This window comes from Rana temporaria, chromosome 1, assembly GCF_905171775.1.
Source record: "Rana temporaria chromosome 1, aRanTem1.1, whole genome shotgun sequence".
NCBI classification, from domain to species: Eukaryota; Metazoa; Chordata; class Amphibia; order Anura; family Ranidae; genus Rana; species Rana temporaria.
In genome coordinates, this window is record NC_053489.1 from 164,857,777 (window position 1) to 164,881,586 (window position 23,810).

Below are 23,810 nucleotides of genomic sequence, written 5' to 3' on the forward strand. Positions count from 1 at the left end.
GTAATCCACTCTCAATCCCGGCTGCAACGTTGTCATTATCCAGCGACGGATGATCTCCTCTCCGCCGGGGTCCGGCGATGAGAAGATCATTCAGGTCCGGGATCCAGAGCGCAGCATCGCCGGCCGTCTGTCTCCACTGGAGACAGCCCGGCGAATGAGGCGGCTGGAGCTAGTGACAGTTCTTATATAGGTGAGGCGGGGCCACCCATCACGTGACCTCGTCCCCCTCTGGTGGAGACAGGCGGCCAGCGATGCTACGCTCTGGATCCCAGACCTGGATGATCTTCTCATCGCTGGACCCCGGTGGAAGAGGAGATCACCCGTCGCTGGATACTGACAACGTTGGAGCGGGGGTCGAGAGTGGATTATCACCACTGGATTTATGAATTTTTTAAAAAAAGGACTTTTTTCCACGGTTTGTGTGAGTATTTTTACAATTATTTACACGTCCTTAGTGAAATGGTAGGGGTACCAATTCACATAGGGGGGCCAGGATCTGGGGGTCCCCTTTGTTAAAGGGGTCTTCCAGATTCTGATAAGCCCCCCGCCTGAAGACCCCCACAACCACCGGGCAAGGGTTGTGGGAATGAGGCCCTTGTCCCCATCAACATGGGGACATCCTCCCCATGTTAAGGGCATGTGGCCTGGTACTGTTAAGGAGGGGGGTGGGCCGCTCTCTCGCCCCCCTCTCTTCTGTGGCCGGCCAGGTTGCGTGCTCGGATAAGGGGTCTGGTGTGGATTTTTGGGGGAACTCCACGCCATTTTTTTTTAAATTTGGGGTGGAGTTCCCCTTAAAATCCACACCAGACCTGAATGGTCTGGAATGGATATTTGGGGGGAACCCCACGTCATTTTTAAAAAAAAATTGACGGCGGGGTTCCCCTAATATTCATACCAGACCTGAAGGGTCTGGTAATTGAATTTGGGGAGACCCCTACGCATTTTTTTTTTTTTTTATGAATAAATTCTCTCTGAATTGCTGGGAGCCGACATTTCATTATAGCTCTCTATGTCGAATCTTTTCTCTCTTTGTCAAAACTTTACACTCTATGTCGAATCTTTTCTCTCTATGTCGACCTCTTCTTCATGTCTCTATAATATCTAATCTTTTCTCTTTATGTAGAATAATATTGGACTAATAGAGTTAAGGTTAGGCACATTCGACTGCAACGAAAACAAAAATAAAGCATTTGGGCCAGATTCACAGAAGAGATACGATGGAGTATCTCAGATACACCATCGTATCTCTGATTTTTACTGGTCCTATCTATGCACCTGATTCATAGAATCAGATACGCATAGATAGGGCTGAGATCCGACAGTGTCACACTGTGTTACACTGTCAGATCTTTTTTTGGATTTAAAAATGGCGCCGGGGGCGTTCCCGCTGATTTACACTGAATAATATGTAAATCAGCGAGATACGCGAAATTCACGAACGTACGCGGACCCGACGCTGTGTTCTTACGTCGTTTCCGTAGCGCGGTACCCGTCGTATACTTACCCCTGCTAAAAGCAGGGGTAAGTATTGTTAAGTATGGCCGTCGTTCCCGCGTCGAATTTGAAATTTCCTACGTCGTTTGCGTACGCCGATTCACGAACACGCGCGTCGCAAGTCCCGCTCACGTCGCAACCACTGACGTCCTATTGACGTCAGTGGGAGCAATGCACGCCGGGAAATTCCCCGGACGGCGCATGCGTATTTAAATCGGCGCGGGAGCGCGCCTGATTTAAATAGTACACTCCCCCAGCCGCGGAATTAGAATTCCGCCGGGGGAGTTAGGATCCGCCGTCGCAAGTTTGGAGGTAAGTGTGTTGTGAATTTGACACTTTCCTCACAAACTTGCGAGGGTGGATCTTAAAACACATAGGTTACACGGATCTAAAGATCCGCTAACCTTTGTGAATCTGGCCCTTTGTTTATATCAGATATTTTGGTTTTCGTTTTCTGTGCTTTCGTTATCGTTTGTTAAAATGATAACGAAAATACCTGAAATTCGGACGAAAATGAATTCCGACGAAAACAAATGCACAAGTCTATTCATTTGAAAAACATAAAGTGTTCTCTGAATGGTGACTAGGAATGAGCCCGATGTTTGAGTCGAACGTAAGTTCGACACGAACATCGGGTGTTCGCCTGTTCGCCGAATAGAGAACAATTTGGGGTGTTCGCGGAAAATTCAAAAGCCGCGGAACACCCTTTAAAAGTCTATGGGAGAAAACAAAAGTGATAATTTGAAAGGTTAATATGCAAGTTATTGTCATAAAAAGTGTTTGGGGACCCGGGTCCTGCCCCAGGGGACATGTTTTAATCCGTTTTAAAAACGGCAGCTTTTTTGGGGAGCAGTGATTTTAATATTGCTTAAAGTGAAATATTCCTTTAAATTTCGTACCTGGGGAGTGTCTACAGTATGTCTGTAAAGTAGCGCACGTTTCGCGTGTTTAGAACAGTCCCTGCACAAAATTACATTTCTAAAGGAAAAAAGTTATTTAAAACTACTCGTGGCTATAATGAATTGTCGGGTCCCGGCAATACAGATAAAAGTCATTGAAAAAAACTGCATGGGTTCCCCCAGTCCATTACCAGGCCCTTTGGGTCTGGTATGAATATTAAGGGAAACCCCAAATCAAAATGTAAAAAAAAAATGCGTGGGGGTCCCCCCAAATTCCCTACCAGGTCTGGTATGGGTATTAAAGGGAACCCTGCGCCAATTTTTTTAAAAAAAATGGCTTAGGGGTCCCCTCAAAATCCATACCAGACCCTTATCTGAGCATGCAACCTGGCAGGCCACGTCACAATTTAAAAAAAATGGTGTGGGGTTCCCCCCAAAAATCCATACCAGACCCTTATCCAAGCACTCAACCTGGCAGGTCGCAGGAAAAGATGGGGGATGAGAGTGTGCCCCCCTTCTGAACCATACCAGGCCACATGCCCTCAACATGGGGATGATTTTTGGGTGAAATGGTAGGGGTACAGTTACCAATTCACATGGGGGGCTGGGATCTGGTGGTCCACTTTGTTACAGGGGGCTTCCAGATTCTGATAAGCCCTCTGCCCGCAGACCCCCACAACCACCAAGCAAGGTTTGTGGGGATGAGCCGGGTGTTTTCGGCTCATCCCTAATGGTGACCATGCTGAGCAGGCGACCACCGGTGTTCAGTAAGCAGCAGGTCAGGTGGTCGGCATGGGACCCAGAAGATAGTGGAGATCACCTTAGTAACAGTGCCTACTACAGTGATTTAAAGTAATCCCAAATGTATGGCACATACCAGTTTACATTTAACTACAGTCAGATCCATAAATATTGGGAAATCAACACAATTATAATCTTTTTGGCTCTATAAACCACCACAATGGATTTGAAATGAAACTAACAAGATGGGATTTAACTTCAGACTTTCAGCTTTAATTTGAGGGTATTTACATCCAAATCAGGTGAACAGTGTAGGAATTACAACAGTTTGTATATGTGCCTCCCACTTTTTAAGGGACCAAAAGTTATGGGAAAGATTAACAATCATAAATCAAACTTTCACTTTTAATACGTTGTTGCAAATCCTTTGCAGTCAATTACAGCCTGAAGTCTGGAACGCATAGACATCACCAGATGCTGGGTTTCATGCCTGGTGATGCTCTGCCAGGCCTCTACTGCAACTGTCTTCAGTCCCTGCTTATTCTTTCACCATTTTCCCTTCAGTTTTGTCTTCAGCAAGTGAAATGCATGCTCAATCAGATTCAGGTCAGGTGATTGACTTGGCCATTGCATAACGTTCTTTCCCTTAAAAAACTCTTTGGTTGCTTTCGCAGTATGCTTCGGGTCATTGTCCATCTACACTGTGAAGCGCCGTCCAATAAGTGCTGAAGCATTTGGCTAAATATGAGCAGATAATAATATTGCCCGAAACACTTCAGAATTTATCCTGCTGCTTTTGTCAGCAGTCACATCATCAATAAATACAAGAGAACCAGTTCCATTGGCAGCCATACATGCCCACGCCATGACACTACCACCACCATGCTTCACTGATGAGGTGGTATGCTTTGGATCATGAGCAGTTCCTTTCCTTCTCCATACTCTTCTCTTCCCATCACTCTGGTACAAGTTGATCTTGGTCTCATCTGTCCATAGGATGTTGTTCCAGAACTGTGAAGGCTTTTTTAGATGTTGTTTGGCAAACTCTAATCTGACCTTCCTGTTTTTGAGGCTCACCAATGGTTTACATCTTGTGGTGAACATTCTGTATTCACTCCGGTGAAGTCTTTTCTTGATTGTTGACTTTGACACACATACACCTACCTCCTGGAGAGTGTTCTTCATCTGGCCAACTGTTGTGAAGGGTGTTTTCTTTACCAGGGAAAAAATTCTTCGGTCATCCACCACAGTTGTTTTCCATGGTCTTCCGGGTCTTTTGGTGTTGCTGAGCTCACCGGTGCATTCTTTCTTTTTAAGGATGTTCCAAACAGTTGATTTGGCTACACCTAATGGTTTTGCTATCTCTCTGATGGGTTTGTTTTGTTTTTCAGCCTAATGATGGCTTGCTTCACTGATAGTGACAGCTCTTTGGATCTCATATTGAGAGTTGACAGCAACAGATTCCAAATGCAAATAGCACACTTAAAATGACCTTTTATCTGCTCCTTGTAAATAGGATAACGAGGGAATAACACACACCTGGCCATGGAACAGCTGAGCAGCCAATTGTCCCATTACTTTTGGTCCCTTAAAAGGTGGGAGGCACATATACAAACTGTTGTAATCCCTACACTGTTCACCTAATTTGGATGTAAATACCCTCGAATTAATGCTGAAAGTCTCCAGTTAAAGAGCACCTTGTTTGTTTAATTTCAAATCCATTGTGGTGGTGTATAAAGCCAAAAAGATTAGAATTGTGTCGATGTCCCAATATTTATGGAGCTGACTGTATGTAAAAATTGCAAGCTTTAAACATCTGATGTCCTTTGAGTTTCTTGAATAAGTTGACAGCTATAAATCAGTAAGATCTGCATTTCAGCCCTGCTGCCCTCCTAGGAGGACTTGCAGATGATTTTGTGCCCCCAGGGACGGATCTGTATATTTTCAAGTTCATCACATCTATGCACCAGGGATAGTGCATTCCTAAATGTGAGTGGAATAGTTGCTTCTGTTTTAAAAAAAAAAATGTTTTACAGTATTACATTATGCTTGTTCCTTTTTTACCCTTATGTTGCCATCATATGAGGGATCACGCTTGCAGGAGTTTATGATTGGGAGCTTAAAGATCCTGGATTTGAGACCCCAAAGGGGAAGGTGCTACTTGGTCCAATTGGGGGCCGCGCCGCTCTGGGAGGTGAGCACATAGTGTGACAGGTGGAGGGTACACGTGGTGTTAAGTCACTCATTTGTTATCATTCACTGTTGGATTGTGTGTGGACAGGATTAGTTCACAGAAGATATCACTGGATTAATGGACTCTGCCATATATATATATATATATATATATATATATATATATATATGTGTGTGTGTGTGTGTGTTTTATAATTTTTGTAACCACTAGAGGTCGCTGGTTGTACATATTATTGTTAGTTGGTATATGTGTTATAATTTTTGTACACACTAGAGGTCACTGGTGGCACATATCACTTTCATTGTGACGTATATAATATATTTTTGGTGTCATATGCAATACTCACACTAGGGGTCACTATTTTATTTTATTTATTTTGTATTTACATCACATAGTATTTTTTGGGGAAAAGAGGGAGCGCGTCATATTTTTCTTTTTTATCATGACCATCATTGTACTAAATTGTAATTCAGTCTGGGAGATAATGAACTGTTCATGCAACTTTAACAAAAAATATTTTGGAGCTTGTTTAGTCAGGGGCTTGAATGCAGCTTGATTTAACCAAAGATCTGATACAACATAAAACAGTGCAACAGTAGGCAAAAAACAGGAATAGCAGCTATAACTTATTTGATAAATATAAATAAATAGCTGCAATACATTTAATTACTCTAGTATGATTGAGATCATTCTTATCTCACCAATGTTGATATAGGTGGTCTAGAGGAGCTTTCAGATCTGTTTTCCTCTTGAGTATCATTTTCATTGACTGTATCGTCATTTTTTGTGTCCTGGAAAACAAAATGCGTTAAGATTCAGTGTATATATTTTAAAGGCATTTAATAGAGAAGTTAGTAGCATTGGTATGTGTTGCAGAGAATAAATAAGGCTGGGGAAAGATGTAAATTCTAAAACTATGGGTTAATATGTAAATAGTTTAGATGCAAACAGTGCATAGAGGACTTCTGCTGAAACATTGCACCTATCTGAGGTGTCAGCTCCTCTTTAACCACTTCAGCTCCGGGCCATATTGCTGCTCAATGACCGGGCCCCTTTTTGCGATTCGGCACTGCGTTGTTTAATTGACAATTGCGCGGTCGTGCGCCGTGGTTCCCAAACAAAATTGGCGTCCTTTTTTTCCCACAAATAGAGCTTTATTTTGATGGTATTTGATCACCTCTGCGGTTTTTAGTTTTTGCGCTATAAACAAAAATATAGCAACAATTTTGAAAAAATAATTTTTTTTTTACTTTTTGCTGTAATAAATATCCCCAAAAATATATAAAAAAAATATTTTTTTTCCCCTCAGTTTAGGCCGATACGTATTTTTCGTCATATTTTTCGTAAAAAAAAATCGCAATAAGCGTTTATTGATTGGTTTGCGCAAAAGTTATAGTGTCTACAAAATAGGGCACAGTTTTATGGCATTTTTATTAATATTTTTTTTTTACTAGTAATGGCGGCGATCAGCGATTTTTATCAGTACTGCGACATTATGACGGACACATCAGACACTTTTGACACATTTTTGGGACCATTGGCATTTTTATAGCGATCAGTGCTATAAAAATGCATTGATTACTATAAAAATGCCACTGGCAGGGAAAGGGTTAGCACTAGGGGGCGACAAAGGGGTTAAGTATGTTCCCTGAGTGTGTTCTAACTGAAGGGGGGTGGAGTGACTGAGGAAAATGACAAATCGCTGTTCATACATTCCCCCCTGACAGGTCCGGGAGCTGTGTGTTTGCACCCCTATTGGCTGCTCGGCGAGATGACGTAGATCTACGTGATCTCGCCCAGCAGAGCCGACCTGCCGCCGTAAAACTGCGGCGGTTGGTCAGCAAGTGGTTAAAGAGTAATTTCACTCAAAACTTTGGGCAGAATTCCAGCCTTACCTGTTTCTGTCCCATCTGCTACTGTCTATTGTTTTTGATATAAAGCTTTGCTGTTTGTCTGTGTGATTCCAATCAGGTCCTCCTCCCGTTTCTGGACAAAACCCTATATACCCCACCAAGATATAAAAATAAAAGAACTCTCTCTAATCTAATATCTAAGTATAAATTGGTTGATTCTTGGAGAGAATCTAATCCTACAAAGAGAAATTACACCTATTATTCTAATCCACACCAATCATCGCATCATATCGATCACATTTTCTTAACAATAGACATGGTACCAGAAATTGTTAATTCTAATATTATACCGATCCCATGGTCTGATCACATAGCTGTATACACCACCATTGCCTCAACAATACCTAAGAAACATGACCCAACATGGTACTTCCCAGACATAATACTTAAACATCCCACATATTGCCTAACAATTGAACAGGCCCTAAAAGAGTATTTAACCCATAATACGAGCCCCGACATTTCCACACTCACAATTTGGGAAGCACACAAACCAGTTTTAAGAAGTACATTCCAACAGAAAATGGGGATATTTAAAAAAGAACGTAAAAATCTTGCTATAAAATTAGAAAAGGAATTTAACACATCATTTATAGCCTTCCAAAATGATCCTAAAACCGCCGCAAAAACATGTCTAGAAAAAGCGCGTTTAGAATATGGCTTGTTCCTAACTGATTCAGCCGAAAAATCACTGCATAAAACCAAACACACGTTCTACATGAAATCTAACAAATTTGCAACATTTCTAGCTAGAACACTTAGGTCCGTCAACAAATCATTTAAACCTATTAAACTTAAATTGACAAATAATACATCCACTAGTAACCCACTTAAAATAGTGCAGACATTCAGGGCCAGATCCACAGCCCCGCAGCGCAACGTAACTTAACAGATTTAAGTTACACTGCCGCAAATTTCCTAAGTTAGGTATCGATCCACAACACACTTGCCTGGAAATTTGCTGCGGTGTAACTCAAATCCGTCCGGCGCAAGGCGTTCCTAATCTAATGGGGCGAGTCCCATTTAAATTAGGCGTGCTCCCCCCCTCGGACGTACTGCGCATGCTTGTGACTCAAATTTCCCGACGTGCTTTGCGCGACGTGACATCATTTTTTGATCGGCGCGGCGCGTAGCGTATTTCCGTATTCCCGTAGGCTTACGCAATCGACGTAAAATTAAAAAATTCGACGCGGGAAGGACGGCCATACTTTACACAGCAGTACGCCTGCTGTGTAAAAGTAGGGCTGGTTTACAAAAGTGTAACTAAGCGACGGGAAACTAACGTAGCGGCGACGTAGCGAACGCGAAAAAGCTTTGAGGATCGACATAACTCCTCATTAGCATACCCAACGCGTAATTTCGACGATGAATGCCCCCAGCGGCGGTCGCGGTACTGCATCTTAAGATCCGGTAGTGTAAAACTATTACACCTGCCGGATCTTCTGTCTATCTCTTGGAAACTGATTCTGTGGATCAGTTCCAAAGATAGAAACAGGGATACGACGGCGTATAGTAGATACGCCGGCGTATCCCTTTTGAGGATCTGGCCCTCAGTTCTCATTTAAAAGCACTTTATACTGAATCAAATACCTTTAATACTGCTGCTGCAGACTCTTTTTTTCTCACATATCAACCTTCCACAGATGAATGAATCTCAAAAAATTATATTAGAAAAACCCATTACAGGAGAAGAAGTAGCAGCAGCCATTAAAGAGCTTAAAACAAATAAGAGACCAGGCCTAGATGGAAACTCGGCCCTTTATTACCGAACTTTTAAGGACATAGGGCCATATTCTGAGTAAATATCCGCCTGCTTCGCTTAGGGCACTTACACTCCGCTGTCCCAACTTACTGGAGCAGGTGTTGTATTCCCCAACCACTTGCTCCATAAGTTGGGACAGCGGAGTGTAAGTGTCCCGGCGTAGCCTGGCGGATCTCCAAGGGGGCGGCTTCTATTCAAATGAAGCGCGCCCCCGATACAAAAGAACTGGGCATGCGCCGGGCTGCAAAAAGCCCAGTGCGCATGCTCCAGTTCTCGGCGGAAAACGTCAATGACGCCGACGTGTGCGTCATTGACGTAAAGTCGTATTCAAGAACGACTTACGTAAACGACGTATCCGACGAAAAAAACACGACGGGGACCCGACGCCATCCGTAACATGGCCTACGCGAGACTTGCGGAAACTTACCCCTCATATAGCAGGGGTAAGTTTCCGCTTACGCAAACAACGTTAGCGACGGTTACGCGACGCGAACTCGTTCGTGAATCGGCGTAGAAGGATCATTTGCATATGCAAATGACTCCTTCATGTAAATGCCATCTAGCGGCGGCCGGCGTCATTGCATTTAAGATCCGCCAGTGTAAGTGACTTACAGATGGCGGATCTTAAGTGTATCTATGCAAAAATGATTCTGAGAATCAGGAGCATAGATACACGGGTCAAAAAAGGGAGTCATTAAATGCTTCTGCTAGTAAGCGGGAGATTATGGGCCATATTCTGAGTAAAGTTACGATGGAGTAACTCAGGATACTCCATCGTAACTTTACTCAGAATATGGCCCATAATCTCCCGCTTACTAGCAGAAGCATTTAATGACTTACTGGAAAATAAATCCTTTAGGCAAGAATCATTGATGACTATCATATGCATGATTCCAAAACCACATACAGATGATACCCTTAGTTCAAATCAACGCCCTATTTCCATGTTAAACACGGATATCAAATTATTAGCAAACATTTTAGCAAGCCGCCTCAATAAAATCATTGTTACTCTCGTTCACCGGGACCAAGTTGGCTTCATGCCCTCTCGCCAGGCAAGGGCATGAAGCGGTCCTTTTAACGCATATTGCTAAAACACGTCGTATCCCCTCATGTCTTCTCTCATTGGACATCAAAAAAGCCTTTGATTCTATTTCTTGGCCTTATTTGACATATAAAAGAAAAAAGTGTAATTAAAGGCCTACAATACACCTCCCTGCGCCAACACAGAAAAAACTATTGCAAAATCCAATAACAGATTTCCGCAGGTTACAGAGCAATCTGTATATTACGGTAATGGGAGCAGCCGTTTAAAAAAATAAAAACATGATAAAAATGATCAAAATTAAGAGAGCATAAATGCACAGATATTAAGATCACAAACGGCGCTAATGGTGACAGTTCTAGTGTAGATGCACAAGGCACCACGTCTACACTCCAATGTTGCGTGAAGGAAATCAGTGAGGTAAAGGCAAAAAAGTTCCAAATAGAAGTGTGGTCCACTTTAAGAAAGGACAGATAGTAAGCACCTTCCACCCGAACTCCTCTAGAGACACCACGTGGGACACAATAAGCCCCCTCTGGGGTACACACTCACCAGTCCCTGGTTTTGCTGCTCACCAGTTTGGAGACACTCCTGCTGCATGGATCATTTGGTATTATCCCTTGTTGGATACATGCTCACATGACCTTCTCCCACAGAGAGGTCCATCTTTTCTTGAAGAAGACACCGGAACATAAGGTTACTGCTTTTCATCCTACACATATTCTCAAGCTCCTATACAGATGTGTTTGATTACCCTGCTTGAAGGCTGATTATCAGTTTGGAGTTACGCATACATCGCCCTGTATTATTTACTTTCTGGTGAGTGTGTACCCCAGAGGGGGCTTATTGTGTCCCACGTGGTGTCTCTAGAGGAGTTCGGGTGGAAGGTGCTTACTATCTGTCCTTTCTTAAAGTGGACCACACTTCTATTTGGAACTTTTTTGCCTTTACCTCACTGATTTCCTTCACGCAACATTGGAGTGTAGACGTGGTGCCTTGTGCATCTACACTAGAACTGTCACCATTAGCGCCGTTTGTGATCTTATTTGACATATACCTTACAAAAATTGGGGTTTGGCCCAAACTTCACAAATTGGATAATGGCTTTATACAATAAGCCAAAAGCATATGCAGGATATAAGTCTGACCCATTTAATATTGAGGGAGGGACTAGGCAAGGATGCCCACTCTCTCCATTATTATTTGCTCTCCTAATTGAACCGATTGTGCAAACAATTAGATCCAACCCCAAAATTACTGGAATTGAAATAGGTGGACACCAGCACAATATATGTCTATTTGCAGATGATATCCTCCTATTTCTTTCATCCCCTCAAGTATCAGGTCCTAATCTCATCCCAATCCTCAATAACTTTGCGACACTTTCTGGACTATACATTAATCTTAAAAAATGTATAACGTACGTACTGAGCTCTGCTAAAATAGGTTTACCCTTTACATGGACTGATAGATCTATCCTTTACTTAGGGATACATCTAACAGCATCATGAACAGAACTATTCTTATACAACTATCCTCCAATTCTAAAACAAGTATCGAATCTAATAAATTCATGGTCTCAACTCCCACTATCATGGTTTGGAAGAATCAATGCAGTCAAAATGACGATACTACCTAAGCTACTATATTTATTCAGAGTATTACCTATCCAAATTCCAGCATATTATTTAAGAATATTACAAAGGAAAGCATCGTCATTTATCTGGGGCACTTCTAAACCGAGAATAAAGTTGCATACTCTATATCTCCCTAAATTAAATGGAGGTCTTGGATGTCCTAATCTTGCATACTATTACAGGGGGGCACACATAGCAACGCTCACCAAATACCATGCGCAAAATGAAACTCCACTATGGGTGTCAATAGAAGCAACTGAATGTGACCTGATCCCAATTTCCAACTTACTTTGGACCAAAAGACCGTAAAGTGCTACAAAACCCCATTATTAAGCATTTTCTTTTCCTTTGGGATAGATTCAAAATTAGAAACCGATTCCAATCTCTCCATAATCCTTTATTATCATTTTACAAAAACCCTGCCTTTTATCCTGCATGGGTCTCCCCTAGATCCTTTAAAGAATGGGCTTCGCGGGATGTCCTATATTTGTATAAATTTGTAAAAACGCATCCTCATTTATTCCGTTCCCAACCCTAAGGCCCCATACACACGAGAGGATTTATCCGCGGATACGGTCCAGCGGACCGTATCCGCGGATAAATCCTCTCGAGGATTTCAGCAGATTTCTATGCGATGGCGTGTACACACCATCGCATTGAAATCCGCGCGGAAATCCTCTGGCGATGACGCGTCGTGCCGTCGCCGCGATTATGACGCGGCGACGGGCGCGACGCTGTCATATAAGGAATTCCACGCATGCGTCAAATCATTACGACGCGTGCGGGGAATCCCTTTGGACGGATGGATCCGGTGAGTCTGTACAGACGAGCGGATCCATCCGTTGGGATGGATTCCAGCAGATGGATTTGTTGAGCATGTCAGCAAATATCCATCTGCTGGAAATCCATCCCAGGGGAGATTTATCCGCGGATAAATATCCGACGGAGTGTACACACCATAGAATCTATCCGCAGAAACCCATTTGATGGGATTTATCTGCGGATAGATTCTATGGTGTGTATGGGGCCTAAGAGAAACATACGGCCTACCACAATTGGAGTTATTTAGATATCTTCAAATAAAAAACTTTTACACACCCTTCTGGATAACAAAATATCTTTCACTCATTTGACTAGTCTTGAACAGTTTTGTAAGAAAGACCCCCATGCGAGAGGCATAATATCTATATCTTATATTCTCATGCATTAGTCCAATCTGGAATAGATAAACCACCTTATGTCCGGAAATGGGAGGAGGATCTAGGGCAGTAACTAGACAACTCAGATTGGAATCAGATATGGAATACCACAAAAACAGCTTCACCCAACATACAGGCGGTAGAGGCAAACTATAAAGTGTTAATGAGATGGTACTTGGTACCTGCTAGGATAGCTAAACACGCAAAGAATTACTCTGCACAATGTTTTAGGGGTTGTTCTGACATAGGTACACATTTCCATACTTGGTGGTCATGTCCGAAAGCTCAGATATTTTGGATAGTGTTGCTCACGAATATTCGCATTGCGAATATTCGACTCGAATATAGCATATTCGAGAAATCGCGCTATATTTCGAAATTCGCGGTGAATATTCGCAATTCCGAATATTCGATTTTTTACAATTTTTTTTTTGAATCAGATCACATCCTAGATATCTCCATCGACGTCTAAAAGCATTGCTGGTATCATTAGAGACCCTGGGCCGAGTAGCTGAAGCGTTCATTGAATTTTCCAGAAAGATCGCAATGCGATTATTCGGCAAACGCAATATCGCGCGATTATTTTCCTCGCCCCGATCTTCCGCATCAGAGCGATTTTTACAGTTTCATTTTTAAAACAGATCACATCCTAGTGATCTCCATAGACGTCTGAAAGCATTGCTGGTATGATTAGAGCCATTGGGCCGAGTAGCTGAAGCGATCATTTTATATTGCCGAATAATCGCAATGCGAATATTCGGCAATAGGAATATTGCGCGATTATTTGCTCCGCCCTTTTGCATCAGAGCCAATCAGAGTTCTCCTTCCACACTCGTCACAGGTTAGCAACCAATAGGAACCTGCCTGCATGGACATTATATAAGCTCACTCCCAGCACCATTTCATTGCAGATTCAGAAGCTGGCTATAGAGTGTGGAGGCTGTTTCTGTGTTCCTGGTTTCCTGTGTCTTTGTTCTTGATTGATTTAGATCATCACCAGCATTGCTATTTAGTGATTCCAGTGGATCTTTTCCAGTATATCAACTGCTTTTTTCAAAGCAATAGACCCAAGAGCTTTTTTCAAAGCTACGTTTTGTGCTGTTTTGTGCTGTTTTTTTCATTTGTGTTACTGTTTGATCCTGCAATCCTCCCTGTTCAGTTATATTTGCAAGAGATTTCAGAACACGTTTTGCTGAGCTTTATAAAAGAGCTTTTCTAAAAGCTAAGTTTTGTTCATCTTGTGTTACTGTTAGATCTTGCAGGTTCGCTGTTCAGTGATATTTGATAGGCATCTCAGTTCAAATTTTGTTTAGTTTTCCCTAAAGAGCTTTTATAAAAGCTAAGTTTTGTGTTCAGTTTAGTTAAATTTTGTGTAGTAAGTGTACACACTGTTAGTGTACATTTATTTCATCTAGCTTAGCTTAGTGTGTGTTTAGTGTCTGTGTTTTGTGTTTAAAAAAAAAAAAAAAAAAAAAGTTAGTGTTTGTTTAGTGCTTTTTTTTTTTTTCTTTAATTTTGTAGTCCTTGTCTGGTGTACTACTTTTCTTATAGTTTAGTAGCTGTCTGTGTACGTCTTTGTCTGCGTGCCTGTCTTGTAAAAAAAACACAAAAACACATTTTGTTCACATTTTCCCCCCCAATAAAGTTTAACCCCCCCACACACATATCAGCAATTATGAGCGGCATCCGTGGCCGTGGCAGCAGGGGTAGGGGAGTTACTCCCAGTGCTGGATCGCTGCCAGCACGGGGTACCTCTCGTGCCCCTACTAGTGGTAGAGGATCGGGTGCAAGGGGAGTACGCCTGATCCGGGAGTTCTTCCCATCGGGCAGCCGCCCGATATTGCCATCTCAGGCTCAAGTAGTGGTGGACTACATGGGGCACAGCAGTGCCACTGAGTCGTCGGTCCCGACTCACAGTAGTACCACCATTACACCGTTGCCTGTACTACCCCCCCCCCAGCCCCCAAGAGTCCAGCATCTTACTGTTCGACAGCGACAGTGATAGGGATCTCTTGGGGGAGGCCATGCATCAGGCAGACCTCCAGCTCTGTCCTGATGGTCAGGACCTTTTTGAAGGGATGGATGAGGAGGATGGGATACCTGCTGGCAGTATCCCAGAGACATCCCTTCAAACTGGTGCTGCTGTTTTGGTGCAGGAAACAGCAGCACCTAGTCAGACCCAGGCGTGGGTGAGGGGACAGCGGAGCCAGGCTAGAGGCTCCATGTCACGTGGTTCCCTCAGACCAACACATCTCAGCCCTTGGTCTGACATCTCTGGGGGCGAAGAGGGTGACCCATCATGGTTGCCATCTGACGCGTCGGCTCACTACGTCAGTGACGACGGGGAAGGTAGGCACCCTGGTGAAACGGTGCGCCAGGTCACCACCAGGGAGACCATCGTCAGGGTCTCCACTGGTGATGGCAGCAGGAGGTGTCAGGAGGAGGAGCAGCAGCAGCAGCAGCAGCAGCAGGCAGCTCCACCTGTGCGCACCGAATCCCAGCAGGTGCAAGTAAGCGTCACCCCATCTGACAGGAGGGCGGTGCTGAAGTCACCTGTCTGGAATTTCTTTACCCTGGTGGCAGACAACCCTACCGTGGCCATCTGCCGGATTTGTAAAGTGAGGGTGAAGAGAGGGAAGTGTTTGGCTCGGGTGGGTACCACAGCCCTGAACCAGCACCTGAGGATAAACCACTGGGCGTTGTATGACGAGATGAAGCGTGGTGGTGGTAGCAGCGCCACCACCACAAGTGAGCAGGGTACAGCAGCCCCTGCCACATCTTCATCTGTTTCCAGCAGGTCATGCCCCCCCGCTCCCTCTAGTAGAGGTACTGGTACCGGCAGCCAGACCTCTACTTCCACAGCACCCTCCACGTCTGTGTCCCGCACTGCCGTCCGGCGCCAGGCGTCGATTTCAGACGCCTTTGACCGCACCACTCCCTTCCCCCCTGGAGACCGACGTGTGCGTTCCCTCAATGGGCTCCTGGCAAGGGTTATTGCCCAACATCTGCTGCCCTTCAACATAGTTGACAGCAACCCCTTCAGGCAGATGTTGGAGCAGGCCCAACCCCAATGGCGTGTCCCCAGCCGCCATTTCTTTGCCAGGACTGGTGTCCCTGCCCTACACCAGCACATTGTGCAGAATGTAACCCTGTCGCTGGATCACGCTGTCAGCGACAGGGTTCATCTGACAATGGATGGCTGGACCAGCAGGCATGGGCAGGGACGCTACATCAGCTTCACGGCCCATTGGGTTTCCCTCCGAGGCGTCGGTGAGGGATCGTCGGCAACCGATCTTGTGGTGCCGCCCCGGGGTGTCCAGGGGAGAACTGCTGGTCTCCCTCAAGCCACTGTCTCCGCAGCTGCTGAGCCTCCCAGCAAGCGCCCCCGTAGCTACTCAAGTGTGGGGCACGTGCGCTGTCAGGCCGTGCTCCAGCTTGTTAGTTTAGGGGACCGGAGACACACTGCAGAAGAAGTGCTGAAAGCACTTCAAGCTCAGGTCCAGAAGTGGCTGACACCCCGAAGGCTCCAGCCAGGTATGGTTGTCTGCGATAACGGCAGCAACCTACTCGCCGCCCTCCATGCTGGCAGTCTGACGCACGTGCCCTGTCTGGCACATGTCCTCAACCTGGTGGTGCAGAAGTTCCTGCGCACTTATCCAGGGTTGAGTGACATTGTGGCAAAGGCGCGTAGGATTGCCAGCCACTTCAGGCGCTCCCCAACCGCTACCGCGTCCCTGTCCAAATTGCAGCGGAAGTACAATCTGCCCCTTCACAGGCTGATTGTGGACAGTGTGACGCGGTGGAACTCCACCCTCCACATGCTGAAGAGGTTGTGGGAGCAGCAAAGGGCGGTGAGGGAGTACCTGATGGAACTAGGCACTCAGAGGGCTTCACCACAACTCCCTTTCATCGCCTGTGCGGAGTGGGGGCAGATAAACCAGGTCTGCCAAGTGTTGTCCTCCTTCGAGCAGGCGACCAAGATGGTCAGCAGTGAGCAAATTGGCCTCAATAGCGTGCTGCCAATACTGTTCATGCTGGAGAGGACACTAGATCGCCTGCTCGAGGCTGGGGAGAGTGCCTTGGTGGAGCAGGAGGAGTCAGCAATGCTCCACCGAGACCAGGGCCAGGACCAGGAGGAGGAGGAGGAGGAGGAGGATGATGATGAAGAGGAGGAGGAGGTGGTTGCTCGTGTCGTCCCGGAGTCAGGGCCTGGTCAGGAGGGAGAGCCGGTGTTGGGGGCACCGATAGTCCGGGGGTTGGGCATGTCTGAGTTTGACCAGCAGCGCCTCAGGGAAGAAGAGTCGCACCTCATTCACCTGGCCAGCATTGAGGAGTCACAGCGGGCTGTGCTCTTCCCCATGGCTGCCCACATGCTGAGATGCCTCAGGAGGGACCCCCGGGTTAAGACCATCAAGACGAGGGATGATTTCTGGATGGCCACCCTTTTGGATCCCAGGTGCAAGGGGAAACTGGAGCAGTTCATCCCAGCCAGCCGGAGGCAGCACCGGATGGAGGAACTGCAGGCAGCCATTGTCAGACGGTTGGAGCAGGCAACTCCCCGGCCTCCAGTTGTCCCCCCTCATCTCACCCAGCAGGTGGCTGCACCCAGCTGCAGCCGAGCAGGGGACCTAATGGAAGAGATGAGGATGTTCTTCCAAACCGAGCGACCCAGTACCACCACCAGCAGCAGCAGCAGCAGTCACCACCAGCGGCTGGCCCACATGGTGGCAGACTACATGGCGTCCGTCGGTGCTTCTGACAGTATGAGCACCGACGACCCCATGGAGTACTGGGTTGCCAGATTGGACACCTGCCGCGAGCTCGCTCAGTATGCGCTGGAGTTATTGTCTTGCCCCCCCTCCAGCGTACTATCTGAGCGGACATTCAGCGCGGCAGGTGGGGTGGTCACGGACAAGAGGACCCGTCTGTCCACAGACTCCGTGGACAGACTCACATTCATAAAGATGAATGAGTCCTGGATCGGCGGTGACTTTCTGGCACCCGTCGTCGGTTCAGGGCGCTGAAGGGTCCCTTGCCATGCATTCCCTGATGAAGCCCCGGACCTGATGTATTTACAGTGCTGAATATAACTATTTCAACATCAGAGAAAATCAATGTTAATATTTGGTACAGTAGGCTTTCTTTGCAATTACAGCGGTCAAACATTTCTTGTAGTTTTACACCAGCTTTGCACACACTGGAGGAGGGATTTTGGCCCACTCCTCCACACAGATCTTCTCTACATCAGTCATGTTTCTGGGCTATCGCTGAGAAACACGGAGTTTGAGCTCCCTCCAAAGATTCTCTATTGGGTTTAGGTCTGGAGACTGGCTAGGCCACGCCAGAACCTTGATATGCTCCTTACAGAGCCAATCCTTGGTTATCCTGGCTGTGTGCTTTGGGTCATTCTCATGTTGGAAGACCCAGCCTCGACCCATCTTCAAAGCTCTAACTCAGGGAAGGAGGTTGTTGCCCAAAATCTTGCAATACATGGCCCCGGTCATCCTCTCCTTAATACAGTGCAGTCACCCTGTCCCATGTGCAGAAAAACACCACCAAAGCATGATGCTACCACCCCCATGCTTCACATTAGGGATGGCGTTCTTGGCATGGTACTCATCATTATTCTTCCTCCGAACACGGTTAGTGAAATTATGATCAAAAAATTATATTATAGTCTCATCTGACCACATGATTTTCTCCCATGACTCCTTTGGATCAGTCAAGACAATTATGTCAGCAGTTATTTCACACCCTATATACTCTTATTAAGACTGCTGTACATCATGGCAACTCCTGCCCATGTGATATGACTCTGTATCAACTACTACTGTTAATACTACTACTGCTGCTTCAGCTGCTGCTGCCGCCCAGTCAATACACCTATGTCAGCAGTTGTTTAACACTCTATATACTCTTATTCCTACTGCTGTTCATCATGGCACCTCCTGCCCATGTGATATGACTCTGTATCAACTACTACTGTTAATACTACTACTGCTGCTTCTGCTGCTGCTGCCGTCCAGTCAATACACCTATGTCAGCAGTTGTTTCACACTCTATATACTCTTATTAAGACTGCTGTACATCATGGCAACTCCTGCCCATGTGATATGACTCTGTATCAACTACTACTGTTAATACTACTACTGCTGCTTCTGCTGTTGCTGCTGCCGCCCAGTCAATACACCTATGTCAGCAGTTATTTGACACTCTATATACTCCTATTCCTACTGCTGTTCATCATGGCACCTCCTGCTCATGTGATATGACTCTGTATCAACTACTACTGTTAATACTACTACTGCTGCTTCAGCTGCTGCTGCCGCCCAGTCAATACACCTATGTCAGCAGTTGTTTAACACTCTATATACTCTTATTCCTACTGCTGTTCATCATGGCACCTCCTGCCCATGTGATATGACTCTGTATCAACTACTACTGTTAATACTACTACTGCTGCTTCTGCTGCTGCTGCCGTCCAGTCAATACACCTATGTCAGCAGTTGTTTCACACTCTATATACTCTTATTAAGACTGCTGTACATCATGGCAACTCCTGCCCATGTGATATGACTCTGTATCAACTACTACTGTTAATACTACTACTGCTGCTTCTGCTGTTGCTGCTGCCGCCCAGTCAATACACCTATGTCAGCAGTTATTTGACACTCTATATACTCCTATTCCTACTGCTGTTCATCATGGCACCTCCTGCTCATGTGATATGACTCTGTATCAACTACTACTGTTAATACTACTACTGCTGCTTCTGCTGCTGCTGCTGCCCAGTCAAGACACCTATGTCAGCAGTTATTTCACACCCTATATACTCTTATTAAGACTGCTGTACATCATGGCACCTCCTGCCCATGTGATATGACTCTGTATCAACTACTACTGTTAATACTACTACTGCTGCTTCTGCTGCCCAGTCAAGACACCTATGTCAGCAGTTATTTCACACCCTATATACTCTTATTAAGACTGCTGTACATCATGGCACCTCCTGCCCATGTGATATGACTCTGTATCAAGTACTACTGTTAATACTACTGCTGCTGCTTCTGCTGCCCAGTCAAGACACCTATGTCAGCAGTTATTTCACACCCTATATACTCTTATTAAGACTGCTGTACATCATGGCACCTCCTGCCCATGTGATATGACTCTGTATCAACTACTACTGTTAATACTGCTACTGCTGCTTCTGCTGCCCAGTCAAGACACCTATGTCAGCAGTTATTTCACACCCTATATACTCTTATTAAGACTGCTGTACATCATGGCACCTCCTGCCCATGTGATATGACTCTGTATCAACTACTACTGTTAATACTGCTACTGCTGCTTCTGCTGCTGCTGCCGCCCAGTCAATACACCTATGTCAGCAGTTGTTTAACACTCTATATACTCTTATTCCTACTGCTGTTCATCATGGCACCTCCTGCCCATGTGATATGACTCTGTATCAACTACTACTGTTAATACTACTACTGCTGCTTCTGCTGCTGCTGCCGTCCAGTCAATACACCTATGTCAGCAGTTGTTTCACACTCTATATACTCTTATTAAGACTGCTGTACATCATGGCAACTCCTGCCCATGTGATATGACTCTGTATCAACTACTACTGTTAATACTACTACTGCTGCTTCTGCTGTTGCTGCTGCCGCCCAGTCAATACACCTATGTCAGCAGTTATTTGACACTCTATATACTCCTATTCCTACTGCTGTTCATCATGGCACCTCCTGCTCATGTGATATGACTCTGTATCAACTACTACTGTTAATACTACTACTGCTGCTTCTGCTGCTGCTGCTGCCCAGTCAAGACACCTATGTCAGCAGTTATTTCACACCCTATATACTCTTATTAAGACTGCTGTACATCATGGCACCTCCTGCCCATGTGATATGACTCTGTATCAACTACTACTGTTAATACTACTACTGCTGCTTCTGCTGCCCAGTCAAGACACCTATGTCAGCAGTTATTTCACACCCTATATACTCTTATTAAGACTGCTGTACATCATGGCACCTCCTGCCCATGTGATATGACTCTGTATCAAGTACTACTGTTAATACTACTGCTGCTGCTTCTGCTGCCCAGTCAAGACACCTATGTCAGCAGTTATTTCACACCCTATATACTCTTATTAAGACTGCTGTACATCATGGCACCTCCTGCCCATGTGATATGACTCTGTATCAACTACTACTGTTAATACTGCTACTGCTGCTTCTGCTGCCCAGTCAAGACACCTATGTCAGCAGTTATTTCACACCCTATATACTCTTATTAAGACTGCTGTACATCATGGCACCTCCTGCCCATGTGATATGACTCTGTATCAACTACTACTGTTAATACTACTACTGCTGCTTCTGCTGCTGCTGCCGTCCAGTCAATACACCTATGTCAGCAGTTGTTTCACACTCTATATACTCTTATTAAGACTGCTGTACATCATGGCAACTCCTGCCCATGTGATATGACTCTGTATCAACTACTACTGTTAATACTACTACTGCTGCTTCTGCTGTTGCTGCTGCCGCCCAGTCAATACACCTATGTCAGCAGTTATTTGACACTCTATATACTCCTATTCCTACTGCTGTTCATCATGGCACCTCCTGCTCATGTGATATGACTCTGTATCAACTACTACTGTTAATACTACTACTGCTGCTTCTGCTGCTGCTGCTGCCCAGTCAAGACACCTATGTCAGCAGTTATTTCACACCCTATATACTCTTATTAAGACTGCTGTACATCATGGCACCTCCTGCCCATGTGATATGACTCTGTATCAACTACTACTGTTAATACTACTACTGCTGCTTCTGCTGCCCAGTCAAGACACCTATGTCAGCAGTTATTTCACACCCTATATACTCTTATTAAGACTGCTGTACATCATGGCACCTCCTGCCCATGTGATATGACTCTGTATCAAGTACTACTGTTAATACTACTGCTGCTGCTTCTGCTGCCCAGTCAAGACACCTATGTCAGCAGTTATTTCACACCCTATATACTCTTATTAAGACTGCTGTACATCATGGCACCTCCTGCCCATGTGATATGACTCTGTATCAACTACTACTGTTAATACTGCTACTGCTGCTTCTGCTGCCCAGTCAAGACACCTATGTCAGCAGTTATTTCACACCCTATATACTCTTATTAAGACTGCTGTACATCATGGCACCTCCTGCCCATGTGATATGACTCTGTATCAACTACTACTGTTAATACTGCTACTGCTGCTTCTGCTGCCCAGTCAAGACACCTATGTCAGCAGTTATTTCACACCCTATATACTCTTATTAAGACTGCTGTACATCATGGCACCTCCTGCCCATGTGATATGACTCTGTATCAACTACTACTGTTAATACTACTGCTGCTGCTTCTGCTGCCCAGTCAAGACACCTATGTCAGCAGTTATTTCACACCCTATATACTCTTATTAAGACTGCTGTACATCATGGCACCTCCTGCCCATGTGATATGACTCTGTATCAACTACTACTGTTAATACTGCTACTGCTGCTTCTGCTGCCCAGTCAAGACACCTATGTCAGCAGTTATTTCACACCCTATATACTCTTATTAAGACTGCTGTACATCATGGCACCTCCTGCCCATGTGATATGACTCTGTATCAACTACTACTGTTAATACTGCTACTGCTGCTTCTGCTGCCCAGTCAAGACACCTATGTCAGCAGTTATTTCACACCCTATATACTCTTATTAAGACTGCTGTACATCATGGCACCTCCTGCCCATGTGATATGACTCTGTATCAACTACTACTGTTAATACTGCTACTGCTGCTTCTGCTGCCCAGTCAAGACACCTATGTCAGCAGTTATTTCACACCCTATATACTCTTATTAAGACTGCTGTACATCATGGCACCTCCTGCCCATGTGATATGACTCTGTATCAACTACTACTGTTAATACTGCTACTGCTGCTTCTGCTGCCCAGTCAAGACACCTATGTCAGCAGTTATTTCACACCCTATATACTCTTATTAAGACTGCTGTACATCATGGCACCTCCTGCCCATGTGATATGACTCTGTATCAACTACTACTGTTAATACTGCTACTGCTGCTTCTGCTGCCCAGTCAAGACACCTATGTCAGCAGTTATTTCACACCCTATATACTCTTATTAAGACTGCTGTACATCATGGCACCTCCTGCCCATGTGATATGACTCTGTATCAACTACTACTGTTAATACTACTACTGCTGCTTCTGCTGCCCAGTCAAGACACCTATGTCAGCAGTTATTTCACACCCTATATACTCTTATTAAGACTGCTGTTCATCATGGCACCTCTTGCCCGAGTGATTTGACACTGTATTGTCAATGTCTACTACTACTATTACAGCTCAGTCAAGACACCTGTGTCCCAATTTTTTGGTACACTATTGACTATTATGACCACTACTAATGCTGTAAAGTATTCCCCAAGTGTTTTTATGCTATGTATTACTATTACCACTACTGCTTGTAAATCGTGCCTGTGTGATACTTAGTGGGAATGCTTTAATAAGCATTCCTAGTATGGATACCCGTAAATGTATTAATCTTAATTAGTGTGAATGCTTTAATAAACATTTCCAGTATTGATATCCGTAAATTTAGTAATCTTATTATTCCTTACGTTTTTTGGTTCAGCGTAACTTCGGCATACTTTCAGCTATTGAGACCATTCAACTGTAAAAATGTTCGTCTCTTTCAGCAAATGATGGGACTTGTTCAAGTTTTTTCCTACTTTTTACACTTTTATAAATTTTTAGCTTTTAAGACCCTTTTTTTAACATTGAAGTCAATGAGAACATCCTTTTCCCCTTTGAATTCACATGCCCTGCCAAAAGTTTCAGCTACTTCATAC

General features: G+C 44.8%; 1 protein-coding gene across 2 annotated transcripts in view; it reads right to left on the minus strand.

The window, feature by feature from the left end:
* CCDC60 (coiled-coil domain containing 60) overlaps positions 1-23,810 on the minus strand; it is a 342,947-nt gene that overhangs the window by 190,921 nt on the left and 128,216 nt on the right. For both annotated transcript variants that reach the window (XM_040345544.1, XM_040345552.1), the window contains exon 3: positions 6,030-6,119. In XM_040345544.1, coding sequence (XP_040201478.1) covers positions 6,030-6,119 — 90 coding nt within the window. The remainder of the gene's footprint in view (positions 1-6,029; positions 6,120-23,810) is intronic.